Raw genomic sequence first — 17832 nt, forward strand, 5'->3', positions numbered from 1 at the left:
CTCTATCCGTCTTCCTGCTACCGAGTGGAGTCAGAGAAGACTCAGGCCAAGGTAGGCAGACTTCATCAGCCTGTCTCTAGATTGGAAGCTGTTCTTCTTCCAAGAGGAAAGAGAAGAGCACAGTCTCAGAGCAACTCCGGGACATCTTTGTCTGTGGAAGCTGGGACCTTAACCATCAGTGGCAGTGGTTTTCGAGCCTGGAGGGTGCTTTCACCTTCTTTCTCCTCCCTGCCTGCTCTCCTCCAACCCTGAAAACTCAGCCGGATCCTCAGGAAGCCCGTCCGGATGCTGAGGGAAAAAGCTGTGGGTTGGGGGCAGCATCAGGGTGGGGAAGAACGAAGCAGCCGTTCTCTTGCAAGAGTCCCTTCTGTCCCGACAGAGTTCCAGAGTCGTGTCCACGACAGGAGAACACAAGCCAGATGCTCCTCAGAGTCTCTGGGCTCGGTTGATTTTCTTACCAGGATTTTCTTGGCTGTGTCTCTGCACAAAGACGGTGCCTGGTTCCATGGTTTGGGTGGGTTTGGTGAAGGGGAGGAACCTTGTGTTTGCCTTTGTCTGGTGAGCCAGGCTTCCCCCTCCCTGTGAGGAAGGCCTGGCACCCCTCGTCTCTGCCCCCAGCACTGCCCGGCCCAGGTGTGAGCACAGGAGTGTGCGTGTGAGAAGGAGCAGGGCCCAACAGGAGTCGATGGGACCAAAAGGATGCCAGGAATTGCAGAGGATCATCTTCATAGGCACTGGCGCTGTGCGATGCCGTCAAAGAAGCCGAGTGCCTTTGCCGTGGTGCCTTTTGGCAAGGAGGGATGGATGGGAGCTGCAGCAGTCTTGTCAGCAAGGGCTAGAAACAGCCCTTCCCATCAGAATGCCGAGGCGCTTTTCTCCGGCTTGAAGTGCAGGCTGGGTGGCTGACAGCCATCGTCTCCCTCCGTACGGTCGATGGGGTTTCACAGCCCTGTGGGGCCCCTCAGCCCAAGGCAGATTGGTTTTGCCCAGGCTGGCAGGTCAGGTTAGGTTCCATTTGGATGCGCATTTAGCGCTGCGTTCGGCTGTGGTTGTGGTTGTGGCTTTGGGGTTTTTCTCTTGGGCATCCAGTTGCCCTCGTTAGTGCTGCGGCTTTGCCTTGGCTGTGAGGAAGCCGGGCAGCTGCAAAGCGGCTGCCACAAAGTGCTCTTATGCATGTGTTGGACCTGTGTGCATGGAATCCATGGCAGCTCTTCCTCCTCCTCCTCTGTGTGTTGTCGGGGCTCTTAGATGCTGCCGGTATGGAGAAAGGGCAGGAGGAGCCAGGTTTGTGAGAGGGGTGGACATTGCCTTGTTCTCCCTCTTCCTTGAAGCTGCATCTTGTGCTTCAGACAGGGGCAGACGCTGCGGCCGGAACCAAGATGAGAGACGGCAGTAGCAGTACTAGGGCAGCTGCTCCAGCCAGAGCAGAAGGGAGCGACACCAGAAGGGAGAAACAGCTGAAGGAGAGAGATCGAGCTCTGGCAAATCAGATGGAGCAGATCTTGAGCACGCTGAAGCAGGTCACTGAGCAGCTGGGATCTGTGCAGGCTGAGCTCAAAAGCTCCCAAGTAAGTCTCATGGAACGTAGACAGAAATCCAAAAAGTAAGCCCAACCATTTCCCTTCTTCCTCCCTGCCCTGTAATGGAATCTGGCCAGAACAGGAGCCCGGGAGACAAGAGGAACCTCTTCTGCTGCCGTTCTGGCAGTGCAGCTGCACTTGGTGTTTGCCATGGGAGGAGGGAAGGAGACTCCAGTCCTCAGCACCTCCTGGGAAAGCGCCTTCAAAGCTACCACCTGGGTTGCTGGGAAGCTGGAGTAGCAGCACATCTGGGTGGCTCGGAAGTCCGTGTGCTCCAGTCCCAGAGGGCACGGTCACACCTGGGGAGCAGCTTTGTGCCCAGATGTGCCATGGCCGTTCTGGCAGCTCCCGCCATTTCCCACAGGGCACCTGCTACGCTGGCAGCTCACAGAGAGGAGAGCTCATAGGAGCGGCCGCTCGGACACAGGGCACCAGGGAAGGAGTCTGAGCCACGGGAGCCAGGTAAGCAGCTGCAGGTGGGATTCTGCAAAGGGCAGCTGCGTTAGGGACTGCAGTTGGGATTTGCCTGTGCTACTCAAAGAGTGGCCATGTGGAACCAGGAGAAAGATGATCCAGGCTTCTCCTGCAGAGCACCAGGCCGGTCCAATTAGTTGCTAACCCAAAAGAGGAGCCACTTCTCCCAGGCAGAACTGATCCCGTCCCGTGCCCAGTGTTCCTCAGGAACCCCGAGGTGCAATAGCGCTGATTGTCTTGGGAGGCTCTGTCTGCCCAAGGTGGTGTCGGGAGCGAGTGCTGTGGCAGGACAAGTTCTCTCTGTCTCCAGCAAGGAACGAAAGATCTTTGCTTCTTCCATCGCATGCATCCCTTTCATCCTTTGTTTCCCCTGGGGGGCTTCAATATGTCCAGGTCTTTCCCATGTCCGGTCACACTTGAGAGCTGTCCTTGCACTGGTGGGGTGGGGCTGCTGGAAATCTACATTGGATCTCGCTTTCTCTCTTCCAGGCACAGGTGAACGTGGAACCACAGCTGCCGTGGACTCTCCCTGGACGCCCTCAGCTCTCTCACAGAATGCACATGAAGTGGAGGATCCCTCCTTTGGGGGATAGACGGCCCAAGATAAAACCTGCGAAGAAGAATTATTAGGAGGGATTGAATTGGTGTAATTATCTATTCTACATTTTTAGAAAATGTTATTACAGTGTTGCATAGGGGTATCAGATTTTAGCATCTATTGTTAAAGACAAACCATTAGAGATTGTGTCAGATAAAATTGTTATACAGAGATAAGAATTATTAAATTATTAAACAGATGACAGGCTGTGGAAATTCCTTCTCTGCGCCAATCTCCCGTGCTTTCCCATCGCTGTCCCTTAGGGACTTGTTTAGCTCTTTTGCCAAAGAGACATGAAGTCCAGGATCCCCTTCCAGGGACACTCCGCCCCAGCACAATGCTTTGAAGAAGAGTGATTGAAGTGGCAGGAACCACTCAGCAAAGGCTGTGACAATGCCGTTCCTGCTCCCTTCTCCGTGCTTTGCCATCACTGTCCCTGCTGCAGCCACCCCAGCCTGGGACTCCACAGGGATCCGTGCCTGGGGACAGCAAAGCCCTCAGAGCACTCCCCTTCCTGGGCTCCCCCAGGGACTCTGCTGGATGGGCTGCCGGGCCAGGGAATCGGGGGGATCCCAGCCCAGAGCTGCTCCCTCCTGCTGGGCCGGGAGCTGGAGGATTGGGCTGGGTGTGCGGCCACAGGGAGCGGAAGGAAAAGACCCGGGCTGGGCTGGAGAGTGGAGAGAGAGGGGCCAGCACGGGGGGAGCTGGGGTCCCTGCCTCGCCCGGGGTCACTGGGAGCTCTGGTCCCTCCCTTGCTCTGTGATAATAAAGCTGAATGCGAGAATAAAGGTAAATTTGTGGAGAAATGGGACAGACTCCTCCTCCCCACAAGGAGGAGGACAATCGAGTCACCCTTAGAGTCACAGGGATATAGAGAATGCTCCAGCATGCATTGGCCTTTATGTGTGCGGCAGCAGAAGAGCGTAAAGGCTGATGCCCAGAGGGGCTCTAGGAAGCGGCTCATCCCTTGGGCAAAGGGCTCACCAAACCCCTCTCCATCACCTTCCAGCAGCCCTGGCTGACTGGAGAAGTTCCACCAGACTGGAGGTTGGCAAATGTCTACCCATTTACAAGAAGGATCTGAGGGAGGATCCAGGGAACTCCAGGCCTGTCAGTCCGACCTTGGTGCCGGGGAAGGTACACGCAGCAGGTCATCATCTCCCCAGGGCTCAGACACATTCTGCTCAATCTCCTTATCCACGATCTGGATGAGGGGGTTGAATGGACCCTTAGCGAGTTGGCAGATGACACCAAGCTGGGAGGAAGTGTCGACCTGCCTGCGGGTAGGGAGGCTCTGCAGAGCGATCTGGACACGCTGGATCAATGGGCTGAGACCAACGGGATGAGGTTCAACGAGGCCAAGCGCCGAGTGCTTCACTTGGGACACAACGACCCCGTGCAGCGCTCCAGGCTTGGGGAAGGGTGGCTGGAAAGCTGCCTGGCAGAGAAGGACATTGAGGGTGGTGGTTGTGAGTGGCTTAAGATGAGCCAGCAGTGACCCAGGCGGCCAGAAGGCCACCAGCATCCTGGCTTGGATCAGAAACAGGGTGGCCAGCAAGAGCAGAGAAGGGATTGTGTCCCTGCACTCGGCATTGGTGAGGCTGCACCTGGAATCCTGGGTTTGGTTTTGGGGTCCCTCACTACAAGAAGGACTGTGAGGGGCTCCAACATGTCTAGAGAGAGGAACACAGCTGTGGAAGGGTCTGGCAAACAAGGGCTGCCAGCGACAAAGAGTCAGGCAGACTGATAAAGTCTCTTTTGCTGCAAACCCTCGAGTTTCCCATTCAGAAGTCATTGCCAGTGCCAGAGATGCTGGGAGCTGTGGTCCCTTCCTGCCCCAGGGAATGCTGGGAGCTGTGGTCCCTTCCTGCCCCAGGGAATGCTGGGAGCTGTGGTCCCTTCCTGCCCCAGGGAATGCTGGGAGCTCTGGTTCCTCCTTGTGCTTCGAGTGGTGCTGGTGATTCTGGGATGGAGGTTTGTACAGCCAAAGATTTGACACTAGAGCCTTCACTGGAGGGTTCTATTCCAGCCACAAGGCAAACCAGACTTTTCCGTGGATAATTCCAAGGGCAGGGGGCTGGAAAACTCATTTCTATTCTGAGGTCAGGCCGGTGCCGGTCCTCTTCTGGCCATCCAAAAATCCTGCCCCACCTCCTGTATTGAGCTCATTTCCAAGGTCCTGTCAATTTGTGTTCTTTCCCTTTGAGCAGGCAGAAGGCGTCGGAGCTGCAACACCGATGGCCGGGCCAGATTCCTCCCGTTCCCCCCTCAGCCCCGGGAGTCCCCGACCATCGGAAAGTGCCAAGGTACAAATGTTGCTGAGGGGACGTGAGCGAGGGCTCAGTGTGTGTGAGTGCTTGTGTGAGGGTCTGGAAACCAACCCGAGCTTGTCTCAGCAGGAGAGCAAAGCTGAAAGGAAAGCGAGAAAGCTGGAAAAAGCCCAGAGTGCAAAGCTGTCTCTATCAGAGGAGATGGAAAGAGAATTGCGTCAGGCCCGAGGGCAGGCAAGGGAACTGTGGGAGCAAGTGGCCCAGCTCCAGAGAGAAAACCTCTCCCTCCGTGAACAGCTGGCGGAGGTGCAGGAGATGGCCCAACATCGACTGGTGAGTGATGCCTTTCCGTGTGAGGGGGAAAGTGCAGAACAAGAGGTGAGGTTGGCACTGAAGGAGAAGGAGTGAAAGGAGCCATTCCCAAGGCCGTCTGGTGCTCCGAACAGCCAGCAGGGCTGAGCTCTGTGTGTGTCCAGCAAGAGCAGGGGAGGGATTGTGTCCCTGTACTGGGCATTGGGGAGGCCACGTCTGGAATCCTGGGTTCAGCTTTGGGGGCCCTCACTACAAGAAGGATTTTGTGAAAAATGAGGGGGAACTCCAGGCCTGTCAGTGAGGGGGAAAGTGAGGGGGAACTCCAGGCCTGTCAGTCCGACCTTGGTGCCGGGGAAGGACACGCAGCAGGTCATCACCTCCCCAGGGCTCAGTCACATTCTGCTCAATCTCCTTATCCACGATCTGGATGAGGGGGTTGAATGGACCCTTAGCGAGTTGGCAGATGACACCAAGCTGGGAGGAAGTGTCGACCTGCCTGCGGGTAGGGAGGCTCTGCAGAGCGATCTGGACACGCTGGATCAATGGGCTGAGACCAACGGGATGAGGTTCAACGAGGCCAAGCGCCGAGTGCTTCACTTGGGACACAACGACCCTGTGCAGCGCTCCAGGCTTGGGGAAGGGTGGCTGGAAAGTTGCCTGGCAGAGAAGGACATTGAGGGTGGTGGTTGTGAGTGGCTTAAGATGAGCCAGCAGTGACCCAGGCGGCCAGAAGGCCACCAGCATCCTGGCTTGGATCAGAAACAGGGTGGCCAGCAAGAGCAGAGAAGGGATTGTGTCCCTGCACTCGGCATTGGTGAGGCTGCACCTGGAATCCTGGGTTTGGTTTTGGGGTCCCTCACTACAAGAAGGACTGTGAGGGGCTCCAACATGTCTAGAGAGAGGAACACAGCTGTGGAAGGGTCTGGCAAACAAGGGCTGCCAGCGACAAAGAGTCAGGCAGACTGATAAAGTCTCTTTTGCTGCAAATCCTCGAGTTTCCCATTCAGAAGTCATTGCCAGTGCCAGAGATGCTGGGAGCTGTGGTCCCTTCCTGCCCCAGGGAATGCTGGGAGCTGTGGTCCCTTCCTGCCCCAGGGAATGCTGGGAGCTCTGGTTCCTCCTTGTGCTTCGAGTGGTGCTGGTGATTCTGGGATGGAGGTTTGTACAGCCAAAGATTTGACACTAGAGCCTTCACTGGAGGGTTCTATTCCAGCCACAAGGCAAACCAGACTTTTCCGTGGATAATTCCAAGGGCAGGGGGCTGGAAAACTCATTTCTATTCTGAGGTCAGGCCGGTGCCGGTCCTCTTCTGGCCATCCAAAAATCCTGCCCCACCTCCTGTATTGAGCTCATTTCCAAGGTCCTGTCAATTTGTGTTCTTTCCCTTTGAGCAGGCAGAAGGCGTCAGAGCTGCAACACCGATGGCCGGGCCAGATTCCTCCCGTTCCCCCCTCAGCCCCGGGAGTCCCCGACCATCGGAAAGTGCCAAGGTACAAATGTTGCTGAGGGGACGTGAGCGAGGGCTCAGTGTGTGTGAGTGCTTGTGTGAGGGTCTGGAAACCAACCCGAGCTTGTCTCAGCAGGAGAGCAAAGCTGAAAGGAAAGCGAGAAAGCTGGAAAAAGCCCTGAGTGCAAAGCTGTCTCTATCAGAGGAGATGGAAAGAGAATTGCGTCAGGCCCGAGGGCAGGCAAGGGAACTGTGGGAGCAAGTGGCCCAGCTCCAGAGAGAAACCTTCTCCCTCTATGAACAGCTGGCGGAGGTGCAGGAGATGGCCCAACATCGACTGGTGAGTGATGCCTTTCCGTGTGAGGGGGAAAGTGCAGAACAAGAGGTGAGGTTGGCACTGAAGGAGAAGGAGTGAAAGGAGCCATTCCCAAGGCCGTCTGGTGCTCCGAACAGCCAGCAGGGCTGAGCTCTGTGTGTGTCCAGCAAGAGCAGGGGAGGGATTGTGTCCCTGTACTGGGCATTGGGGAGGCCACGTCTGGAATCCTGGGTTCAGCTTTGGGGGCCCTCACTACAAGAAGGATTTTGTGAAAAATGAGGGGGAACTCCAGGCCTGTCAGTGAGGGGGAAAGTGAGGGGGAACTCCAGGCCTGTCAGTCCGACCTTGGTGCCGGGGAAGGACACGCAGCAGGTCATCACCTCCCCAGGGCTCAGTCACATTCTGCTCAATCTCCTTATCCACGATCTGGATGAGGGGGTTGAATGGACCCTTAGCGAGTTGGCAGATGACACCAAGCTGGGAGGAAGTGTCGACCTGCCTGCGGGTAGGGAGGCTCTGCAGAGCGATCTGGACACGCTGGATCAATGGGCTGAGACCAACGGGATGAGGTTCAACGAGGCCAAGCGCCGAGTGCTTCACTTGGGACACAACGACCCTGTGCAGCGCTCCAGGCTTGGGGAAGGGTGGCTGGAAAGTTGCCTGGCAGAGAAGGACATTGAGGGTGGTGGTTGTGAGTGGCTTAAGATGAGCCAGCAGTGACCCAGGCGGCCAGAAGGCCACCAGCATCCTGGCTTGGATCAGAAACAGGGTGGCCAGCAAGAGCAGAGAAGGGATTGTGTCCCTGCACTCGGCATTGGTGAGGCTGCACCTGGAATCCTGGGTTTGGTTTTGGGGTCCCTCACTACAAGAAGGACTGTGAGGGGCTCCAACATGTCTAGAGAGAGGAACACAGCTGTGGAAGGGTCTGGCAAACAAGGGCTGCCAGCGACAAAGAGTCAGGCAGACTGATAAAGTCTCTTTTGCTGCAAATCCTCGAGTTTCCCATTCAGAAGTCATTGCCAGTGCCAGAGATGCTGGGAGCTGTGGTCCCTTCCTGCCCCAGGGAATGCTGGGAGCTGTGGTCCCTTCCTGCCCCAGGGAATGCTGGGAGCTCTGGTTCCTCCTTGTGCTTCGAGTGGTGCTGGTGATTCTGGGATGGAGGTTTGTACAGCCAAAGATTTGACACTAGAGTCTTCACTGGAGGGTTCTATTCCAGCCACAAGGCAAACCAGACTTTTCTGTGGATAATTCCAAGGGCAGGGGGCTGGAAAACTCATTTCTATTCTGAGGTCATGTTAAAAGTGAAATTGTTTAATTAAACTATTAGGGTATATAAATTCAACAAAGTGTGAAGCTCTTCTTTACAAAAATACAGTATATGTAACTTTGCTGTGACAATGTAACTTCTGCAATTTGTTTCGCTTATTGCTACTCAAGATAAGCAATTTGTGTACTTTGCTTGCCTTATATGGAGAGTGTACGTGATTATTGCTACTCAAGATAAAGAGAGCCTCTCGGCGGAATACAAGGAAAGCTTCTTAGTGGAATACAGGGTGCGCACGGAAGATATGCAAGAAAAACAAGAAAAATGGACTATATAAAGGACTGCATATACGCTGGAGGGTGTGGCAGCAGTGGAGCGGAGATTTATCCCGTCACTCTGTCACCCAGCGCTGCTTTTGCTCGCTTTCCACTTGCTTGATTATTAATAAAAAGGACTGATTGAAATTATTTGGCGTCCAGTCCAACGTTTATTACAATTTGGTGCCGTGACTCGGATTGGAGAATAGTGTCTCGTCGTCTCCTGGGGAGGCGCCCCAAGCACTTCTCCACTTCTCGGCCCTGGGGGCTGACGATTCACTCTCACCCATTCCGACGAACCTAAATTCTGGAAAGTGGAGCAATTGAGACCGGAAAAATCCCATAACGTTTAGTGCACTAAAGTCCGGACGAAGACGCGACGGGACAGCGTAAAGGCGTGAGTACCACGAAGACGCGGGACAGCGTGGAGGCGTGAGTATCACGGATATCCGTTCGGGCGGGATTGGGTTTCCTGGAATATAACGATTGAGAGGCTCGACATACTGAGCCAAGAGAGTGCGGACCCTCTTGTACTACGTTTCCCGTATCCCGCGAGGGACCGGGCTAGGAACGAGGGGAGCGAAAGTGTGTGTGTGTGCTGATATTCCAGAAGATGGGGGCGAAGGAAAGCAAGCCTTCGACTCCCATGGGGAGGGTCCCCAAGGTCCCACAGAATACCCCTCTCGCATTCATGTTAGATAATTGGAAACAATTTCCCGGATCGGCAGGGAAGACAAAGGCTAAGATGATAGAATATTGTACTAAGAAGTGGGGAGGGAAGAAAATACGGAAAAATATTACCTGGCCAATATATGGATCGGATGAAGATTGGGTTAGACAACACCTAAACCTCTGGGTGAATAGTAAAAAGACACTTAACCCAGAGGAAAGTGCATATGCTGCAGTTTGGTTAGAAAAACCTCAAACATTATTATTCCCTTTAAGGGAAGAAAAGAAAAACAAAGAGCAAGAGGAGTTTTTAGAAGAACTATTAATAAACCCTCCTCCATATATAGCGCCTGAATCGGCTATCCCAAATGCACCAGAGGGCGCTGAAGGCGCAGATATAGCTCCTGAGAGGCGAATAACGAGGAGCCAAACAAATCGAGTCCACACATACCCATTAAGGGAAGTTCCTATGGGTGGACCCCAACCAGAAATTGGATATGTATCGATACCCTTGAATTCAAACGATGTGGGGGATTTTAAAAGAAATGAGATGGGGAGTCTATTGGATGACCCTTTAGGGGTCGTCGAAAGGCTAGACCGATTTTTTGGGACCAAGCCTTTACTCATGGACTGAAATGGAGTCTATACTAAGTCAGCTATTCACAGCTGAAGAAAAAGGCATGATTAGGCGGGCAGGAATGAGAATATGGGAAGCCCAACATGCGCAGGAGCCACAAGCAGATATTAAATGGCCTCTGCAGAATCCAAATTGGAACAACCAAAACGCAGAGCACTGAGTCCATATGGGGGATTTACGAACCATAGTAATTCAAGGGATTCGTGAAGCAGTACCCCACGGACAAAATATAAGTAAAGCATTTAATGAAAGGCAAAAGAAGGATGAAAGCCCAACCGAATGGCTGGAAAGACTAAGGAAAGCCTTGCAGCTGTATTCAGGGGCAGACCCAACGAGCCCCCTGGGACAAGCAGTTTTGAAGACCCATTTTGTGGCTAAATCTTGGGAAGATATTAGAAGGAAGCTGGAGAAAATAGAAGATTGGCAGGACAGACCCATGGATGAATTATTGAGAGAAGCTCAAAAGGTGTATGTACAAAGAGAGGACGAGATGAACAAGAGACAAATAAGAATGATGGTAGCTGCAATTAGAGAAGAAAAGAAAGGACGAGGAGGAATGATTGTCTACAGACAATAGAAGATCAAAGTAAAATACGACCGGATTTAGAAGAAGAAGAATTAGAGGATGGAGAGATCTTGTTTATTGATGGTTCCTCTAGAGTGGTTGAGGGCAAGCGGCTGTCAGGATATGCCATAGTTAAATTAGAACAAGGAGATTTTAAAACTGTGGAATCGGGACCTTTGAATGCAACTTGGTCAGCTCAAGCATGTGAGTTGTATGCTCTATGGAAAGCATTAGAACTATTAAAAGATAAAGTAGGGACAATATATACAGATTCAAAATACGCATATGGGATAGTACATACGTTTGGGAAAATCTGGGAAGAACGGGGATTTATAAATTCACAGGGGAAGGGCCTGGTTCATTTAGAATTAATAAGACGAGTCTTAAAGTCCCTAAGAGGCCCACGAGGCATAGCAATAGTCCATATTAGAGGCCATCAGCGGGGCACAAGTTATCAAGTAAGGGGAAATAATGCGGCTGATGCGGAGGCCAAACGAGCCGCTGGAACCTATGCCACCCTGTTAATGATACAGGATCAAGTTAGCACAAATAATAAACATGAAAACTTGAGCTTTGACCAGAAAGAAAAAGAAAAACTCCGTCGGATGGGAATTAAAGAACAAAATGGGAAACAAAAGGAGGGTAAAATGGTGGGGGAGAAAGGGAGGGGAGGGGCTGAGGGGGGAAAATGGCGGGAGAAAGGGGGGAGGGGCTCAGAGGAGGGGAGGGGCTTGAGGAGGGGAAGGGCTGGAAAAGGGGGAGGGGCTGAGGGGGAATGGGGAGATAAAGGGAGCGGTTGAGGGGGAGGGGCTAAGGGGAGGGGGAGGGGCTGAGAGGGGAAATGGGGAGAAAGGGAGGGGTGAGGAGGAGGGGCTATGAGGAGTGGGAGGGGCTTAGGGGGTGAGGGAGGAGGGAAGGGAAGAGGAGGGGCTTGGGGAGGGGCGGGGCTTGGGGAGGGGAAGGGGCGGGGCTTAAGGGAGGGAGGGGCTAAAAAGACAGAGGGGAGGGGTGGGGTGAAAATGGGGGCGGGGCTTGAGAGGAGGAGGGGCAGAAAGATGGAGGGGACCCCTCCCCTCCTCCCCCCCCAAAAAAAAGAACCACACAATAAGCCCCTCCCCCCCCATGGCCCCAGAGTGGGGGAGGGGCGCTCGCATCACGTGACTCTCGGCTCCCACATTCATTTATTGGCACCCAAGAGTGGGGGAGGGGCTGAAGGGGGAGGGGAGGCCCTTCCCCCCCCCATTTTGGCACTGAGATATATTGGGGGGGGAGAGTGGGGGAGGGGCCACCCTGAGGGTCCCAGCACCCATAGGTGGCACTTGGGGGGGGACTGGTGGCACTGGGAGGGGTCCCAGCACCCATGGGTGGCACTTGGGGGAACACTGGTGGCACTGGGAGGGTCCCAGCACCCATGGGTGGCACTTGAGGGGACACTGGTGGCACTGGGGGGGGTCCCAGCACCCATGGGTGACACTTGGGGGGGGGACTGGTGGCACTGGGGGGTGTCCCAGCACCCATGGGTGACACTGGGGGGGACAGGTGGCACTGGGGGGGGGTCGCAGCACCCATGGGTGGCACTTGGGGGAACACTGGTGGCATTGGGGGTGTCCCAGCACCCATGGGTGGCACTTGGGGGGAACTGGGGGGGGCGGGGGTCACTCTTGGGTGCTCGGGGGGGGGCACCCATGGGTGGGGGTCAGGGCCCGAAGAGGCCGACGGAGAAGTGTTTGAGGCGCGAAGGCCACTGAGCCGCCAGTTGGAAGAACTTGATGTCATCCCACTGGGTGCCATCGACCGTCACTGCGGGGACAGCACCTATGGGACACCCCCCCAGCAGCCATGGGGGCCCCCCAGCACCCACAGATCCCCCCAGCACCCACAGAACCCCCACAGCACCCACGGATCCCCACAGCACCCACAGAACCCCCACAGCACCTATGGGAACCCCCAGTAGCACCCAATGGATCCAGCACCCAGGGGACCCCCCAGCACCCATTGAAACCCCCAGCACCCATGGGACCCCCCCAGCACCCATAGAACCCCTCAGCACCCATAGAACCCCCCCAGCACCCATGGGACCCCTCCAGCACCCACAGAACCCCACAGCACCCATGGGACCCCCCCAGTAGCACCCAATGGATCCAGCACCCATAGAACCCCCACAGCACCCATGGGACGCCCCCAGCACCCATGGGACCCTTCCAGCATCCACAGAACCCCCCAGCACCCATGGGACTCCTCCAGCACCCATGGGACCCCCGCAGTAGCACCCAATGGACCCAGTAACAATAGAACCCCCCAGCACCCATGGGACCCCCTCAGCACCCATAGAACCCCCCCAGCACCCACGGGACCCCTCCAGCACCCATAGAACCCCCCCAGCACCCACAGAACCCCCCCGCACCCATGAGACCCCCCCAGTAGCTCCCAATGGATCCAGCACCCATAGAACCCCCTCAGCACCCATGGGACCCCTCCAGCACCCATGGGACTCCCCAGTCGCACTCAATGGTTCCAGCACCCATAGCACGCTCCCAGCACCCATGGGACCCCCCAACACCCACAGAACCCCCCCAGCACCCATGGGACCCCTGCAGCACCCATAGGACTCCCCAAAACCCATGGCACCCCCCAGTAGCACCCAATGGATCCAGCACCCATAGAACCCCCTCAGCACCCAGGGGACCCCCCAGCACCCACAGAACCCCACAGCACCCAAGGGACCCCCCAGCACCCACAGAACCCCACAGCACCCATGAGACCCCCCCAGCACCCCTGGGATCCCCCATCACCCATCACCCCCCCATAGCACCCAACCTGCCAGCACCCACAGAACCCTCACCCATGGGTGCCCCCCACCCTTCCATGACACCCATGGGTGCCCCCCCCCCCCATGACCAGAGCTGTGGGATGAAGGGGGGGGGGGGGCAGATGAGGCACAAGATCCCCTCCAACCCCCCCCGTATCCTCCCACCCATGGGTGCCCCACACCTTTGCATGACCAACCCCCAGCCATGGGTGCCCCCCCCCCACCCATGGGTGCCCCCCACCCACCGCTGAGCAGGGCGGGGGGGTTGCGGGGGGAGCAGATGAGCCGAGAGATCCCCTCCACCCCGAGGCTCTTGGAGTCGGGCTCGCGCGGGCGCTTGGACAGGAACAGGGTGGCACCTGGGGGCAGCACCCATGGGTGGGGGGGGCACCCATAAAACCCCCCAAACACCCATAGAACCACGCAGGGAGCACCCAATGCACACAGCACCCATGGGACCCTCCCAGTATCCATAGGACACCCCCAGTAGCACTCAATAGACTCAGCACCCATGGGTGGGGAGCACCTATGGGACCCCCCTGCACCCATAGGACACCCCAGCACCCATAGGAGCCCCCCAGCACCCATAGAACCCCCCAAACACCCATAAAACCACGCAGGGAGCACCCAATGCACACAGCACCCATGGGACCCTCCCAGTATCCATAGGACACCCCCCAAGTGGCACTCAATAGACGCAGCACCCATGGGTGGGGGGCACCTATGGGACCCCTCAGCACCCATAGGACCCCCCCAGCACCCATAGAACCCCCCAGCACCCATAGAACCATGCAGGGAACATCCAATGCACACAGCACCCATGGGACCCTCCCAGTATCCATAGGAAACCCCCAAGTGGCACTCAATAGACTCAGCACCCATGGGTGGGGGGCACCTATGGGACCCCCCCAGCACCCATGGGACCCCCAAACACCCACAGAACCACGCAGGGAGCACCCAATGGACACAGCACCCATGGTACCCTCCCAGTAACCATAGGACATCCCCAAGTAGCACTCAATAGAAGCAGCACCCATGGGTGGGGGGCACCTATGGGGCCCCCCTGCACCCATAGGAGCCCCCCCAGCACCCATAGGAGCCCCCCCAGCACCCATACAACACCCCCAGTAGCACCCAATGGACACAGCACCCATGGGACCCTCCCAGAACTCATAGGACACCCCCTAGTAGCACTCAATAGACGCAGCACCCATGGGTGGGGGGCACCTATGGGACACCCCAGCACCCATAGGAGCCCCCCAGCACCCATACAACACCCCCAATAGCACCCAATGCACACAGCACGCATGGGACCCTCCCAGCACCCGTAGGAGCCCCCCCAGCACCCATAGAACCCCCCCAGCACCCATGGGACCCCCCCGCCCAGCACTGCCCTCCCCAAATGACCCCCCCCACCTTTGAGTGCCCCCCCAGTGCCACCCAGTGCCCTCCCAGTACCCTCCCAGTTCTCCCCCCATCTCCCCAGTGCCCCCCCCAAGTTCCTGGGTCCCCCCCGACTCCTCCCAGTGCCCTCCCAGTGCCCTCCCAGTGCCCCCCTACACACCCCTGGGTGCCCCCCAACCCCTCCCAACCCCTCCCAGTGCCCCCCCCCCACACCCCTGGGTGCCCTCCAACCCCTTCCAGTGCCCTCCAGTGCCCATTCACTCCTCCCAGTGCCCCCCCCCACCCCTCCCAGTGCCCTCTTAGTGCCCTCCCAGTGCCCCTCCCTCAACCCTCGAGTGCCCCCAACCCTTCCCAGTACCCTCCCAGTGCCCCCCCCGACACCCCTGGGTGCCCTCCAACCCCTCCCAGTGCCCTCCCAGTGCCCATTCACTCCTCCCAGTGCCCCCCCCACCCCTCCCAGTGCCCTCTTAGTGCCCTCCCAGTGCCCCTCCCTCAACCCTTGAGTGCCCCCAACCCCTCCCAGTACCCTCCCAGTGTCCCCTCCTCCCAGTACCCTCCCAGTGCCCCCCCCCCACCCCTGGGTGCCCCCCAACCCCTCCCAGTGCCCCCCCTCATTCCCTCCAGTGCCCCCAGTGCCCCCAGTGCCCCCCCATTCCCCCCAGTGCCCCCCTACACACCCCTGGGTGCCCCCCCAACCCCTCCCAGTACCCTCCCAGTGTCCCCCCATCCCCCCAGTGCCCCCCCTACACACCCTTGGGTGCCCCCCCAACCCCTCCCAGTACCCTCCCAGTGCCCCCCCATTCCCCACAGTGCCCCCCTACACACCCCTGGGTGCCCCCAAAGCCCTCCCAGTGCCCCCCATTCCCCCCAGTGCCCCCCTACACACCCCTGGGTGCCCCCCAACCCCTCCCAGTGCCCCCCATTCCCCCCAGTGCCCCCCCTACACACCCCTGGGTGCCCCCAAACCCCTCCCAGTGCCCCCCATTCCCTCCAGTGCCCCCCCATCCCCCCAGTGCCCCCCCCTACACACCCCTGGGTGCCCCCCCAACCCCTCCCAGTGCCCCCCCATTCCCTCCAGTGCCCCCCCCCACACACCCCTGGGTGCCCCCCCAACCCCTCCCAGTACCCTCCCAGTACCCTCCCAGTACCCCTCACCCTTCTTGTTCTTCTCGCGGGTCACCAGGGTCATGGTGAGGGTGGATCCGGGGGGGTCCCCGGGGGGGGGCAGACGGGTGACCAGGAGGGAGCGGAAGGTACCCCGGAGGGAGTTCTTGGCCCCCCCTTCACGACGACCCCCAGCACCCATGGGTGCCCCCACCCAATAATCCACCTGCAGCCCCACAGCATCCCCCGAGGCACTGGGGTGGGGGGGTGGGGGGAAACTGGGGTGAGGAGGGGGGGGGCTAGGGGCTGACCCCCCCCTCCATCCACCCAGGAACACCCCCACCCCCCCCAGCACCCATGGGTGCCCCCACCCCCCCGATCTGCCCCCCCCAGCACCCATGGGTGCCCCCTCCCAATTAGTAAAGAAGTTGCATCCCAGTGCCCCCCCCAATCCCAGTGCCCCCCAGTGAAACCAGTAACCCCCCATCCCAGTGCCCCCCCAGTGAAACCAGTAACCCCCCATCCCAGTGCCCCCCCAATCCCAGTGCCCCCCAGTGAAACCAGTAACCCCCCATCCCAGTGCACCCCCAAATCCCAGTTCCCCCCATCCCAGTACGGCACCCAGTGCCCCCAGTCCCAGTTTCCCCATCCCAGTGTCCCCCCAATCCCAGTTCCCCCCATCCCAGTATAGCATCCAGTAACCCTCTCAATCCCAGTGCCCTCCCAGTCCCCCCAGTTCCTTCCCAAATCCCAGTTCCCCCATCTCAGTATAGCCCCCATTCCCCCCCAAATCCCAGTTCCCTCATCCCAGTTCCCCCCCAATCCCAGTTTCCCCATCCCAGTGCCCCCCAATCCCAGTTCCCCCCATCCCAGTATAGCCCCCAGTCCCCCTCCCAGTCCCTCCCAGTGCCCCCCCAATCCCAGTCCCCCCCAGTGCCCCCCCAATCCCAGTGCCCCCCCAATCCCAGTTCCCCCCATCCCAGTCCCCCTCCCAGTCCCTCCCAGTCCCTCCCAGTGCCCCCCCCCCCCCAGCTCACCCCTGGGTGCCGATGGCGGGGGACGCGGGGGGGGGTGGCGGCCATGGCCTCGCGGGGGGGGGGACGGCGAGGGGACAGCCAGACTCGGGGGGGGCACCTCGTCCCCGTCACCTGTGGGGACACATCGGTGGGGGGGGGACACATGGGGACATGGGGGGACATGGGGGATATGGGGGGACACGGGGATATGGGGACATGGAGGGTTATGGGGGGGACATGGGGACATGGGGACATGGGGGGACATGGGGATATGAGGACATGGGGGGGACATGGGGGATATGGAGACATGGGGACATGGGGGGACATGGGAGGGATATGGGGACATTGGGGGACTTGAGGGGGACATGGGGATATGGGGACATGGGGAGATATTGGAGGTTATGGGGGTGACATGGGGGGACATGGGGACATTGGGGGGGATATGGGGGGACATGGGGGGATATGAGGACATGGGGGGATATGGGGACATGGGGGGGACATGGGGGGATATGGGGACATGGGGACATGAGGGGATATGAGGGGGACATGGGGATATGGGGGGGACATGGGGACAGGAGACATGGGGGGACATGGGGGGTATGGGGACATGGGGGGGACATGGGGGGGACATGGGGACATGAGGGGATATGGGGGGACAGGGGACAGGAGACATGGGGGGACATGGGGACATGGGGGGTATGGGGACATGGGGGGGACATGGGGACATGAGGGGATATGGGGGGACAGGGGACATGGGGATATGGGGGGGACATGGGGACATGGGGGGGGGGCACATACCCAGAGCCATCGGGGGGTCCTCAGCCAAGCCCACTGTCACCACCTAAAGGACATCAGTGTCCCCCAGTGTCACCCAAAACCCCAGGGACCGCGTCCCCTCTCCCAGTGTCACCCAGTGTCCCCCAGTGTCACCTTGGGCCCAGGGACTGTGTCCCCTCTCCCAGTGTCCCCAGTGTCACCCAGTGTCCCCAGTGTCCCTCAGTGTCACCTTAGGTCCAGGGACTGTGTCCCCTCTCCCAGTGTCACCCAGTG

General features: G+C 58.3%; 2 protein-coding genes and 1 long non-coding RNA gene across 3 annotated transcripts in view; 2 read left to right on the forward strand and 1 right to left on the reverse strand.

Moving 5' to 3' along the window:
• The first annotated feature begins 1 nt into the window (after window position 1).
• On the forward strand, window positions 2-2899 carry LOC128849876 (uncharacterized). The gene is made up of 4 exons (XR_008447492.1): window positions 2-51; window positions 1350-1568; window positions 1945-2042; window positions 2544-2899. It is a non-coding gene; the product is annotated as an uncharacterized LOC128849876 (long non-coding RNA).
• Window positions 2900-4583: 1684 nt separating this feature from the next.
• On the forward strand, window positions 4584-8032 carry LOC128849874 (differentially expressed in FDCP 6-like). The gene is made up of 5 exons (XM_054052543.1): window positions 4584-4626; window positions 4863-4958; window positions 5052-5255; window positions 6629-6724; window positions 6818-8032. Exons 1-5 carry the CDS (start codon window positions 4621-4623, stop codon window positions 7094-7096), a joined length of 681 nt encoding a protein of 226 aa, XP_053908518.1. The 5' UTR covers window positions 4584-4620; the 3' UTR covers window positions 7097-8032.
• Window positions 8033-12105: 4073 nt separating this feature from the next.
• The window catches only part of PACS1 (phosphofurin acidic cluster sorting protein 1), a 30433-nt gene continuing 24706 nt past the window's right edge, over window positions 12106-17832 (reverse strand). Inside the window, exons 21-26 of the mRNA XM_054052463.1 lie at window positions 17581-17623; window positions 16804-16914; window positions 15981-16020; window positions 15818-15948; window positions 13504-13617; window positions 12106-12249 (exon numbers count right to left, since the gene is read on the reverse strand). Coding sequence (XP_053908438.1) covers window positions 12146-12249; window positions 13504-13617; window positions 15818-15948; window positions 15981-16020; window positions 16804-16914; window positions 17581-17623 — 543 coding nt within the window. The 3' untranslated portion in view covers window positions 12106-12145. The remainder of the gene's footprint in view (window positions 12250-13503; window positions 13618-15817; window positions 15949-15980; window positions 16021-16803; window positions 16915-17580; window positions 17624-17832) is intronic.

Source organism: Cuculus canorus, chromosome 34 (genome assembly GCF_017976375.1).
Source record: "Cuculus canorus isolate bCucCan1 chromosome 34, bCucCan1.pri, whole genome shotgun sequence".
In the NCBI taxonomy this organism is placed as follows: domain Eukaryota; kingdom Metazoa; phylum Chordata; class Aves; order Cuculiformes; family Cuculidae; genus Cuculus; species Cuculus canorus.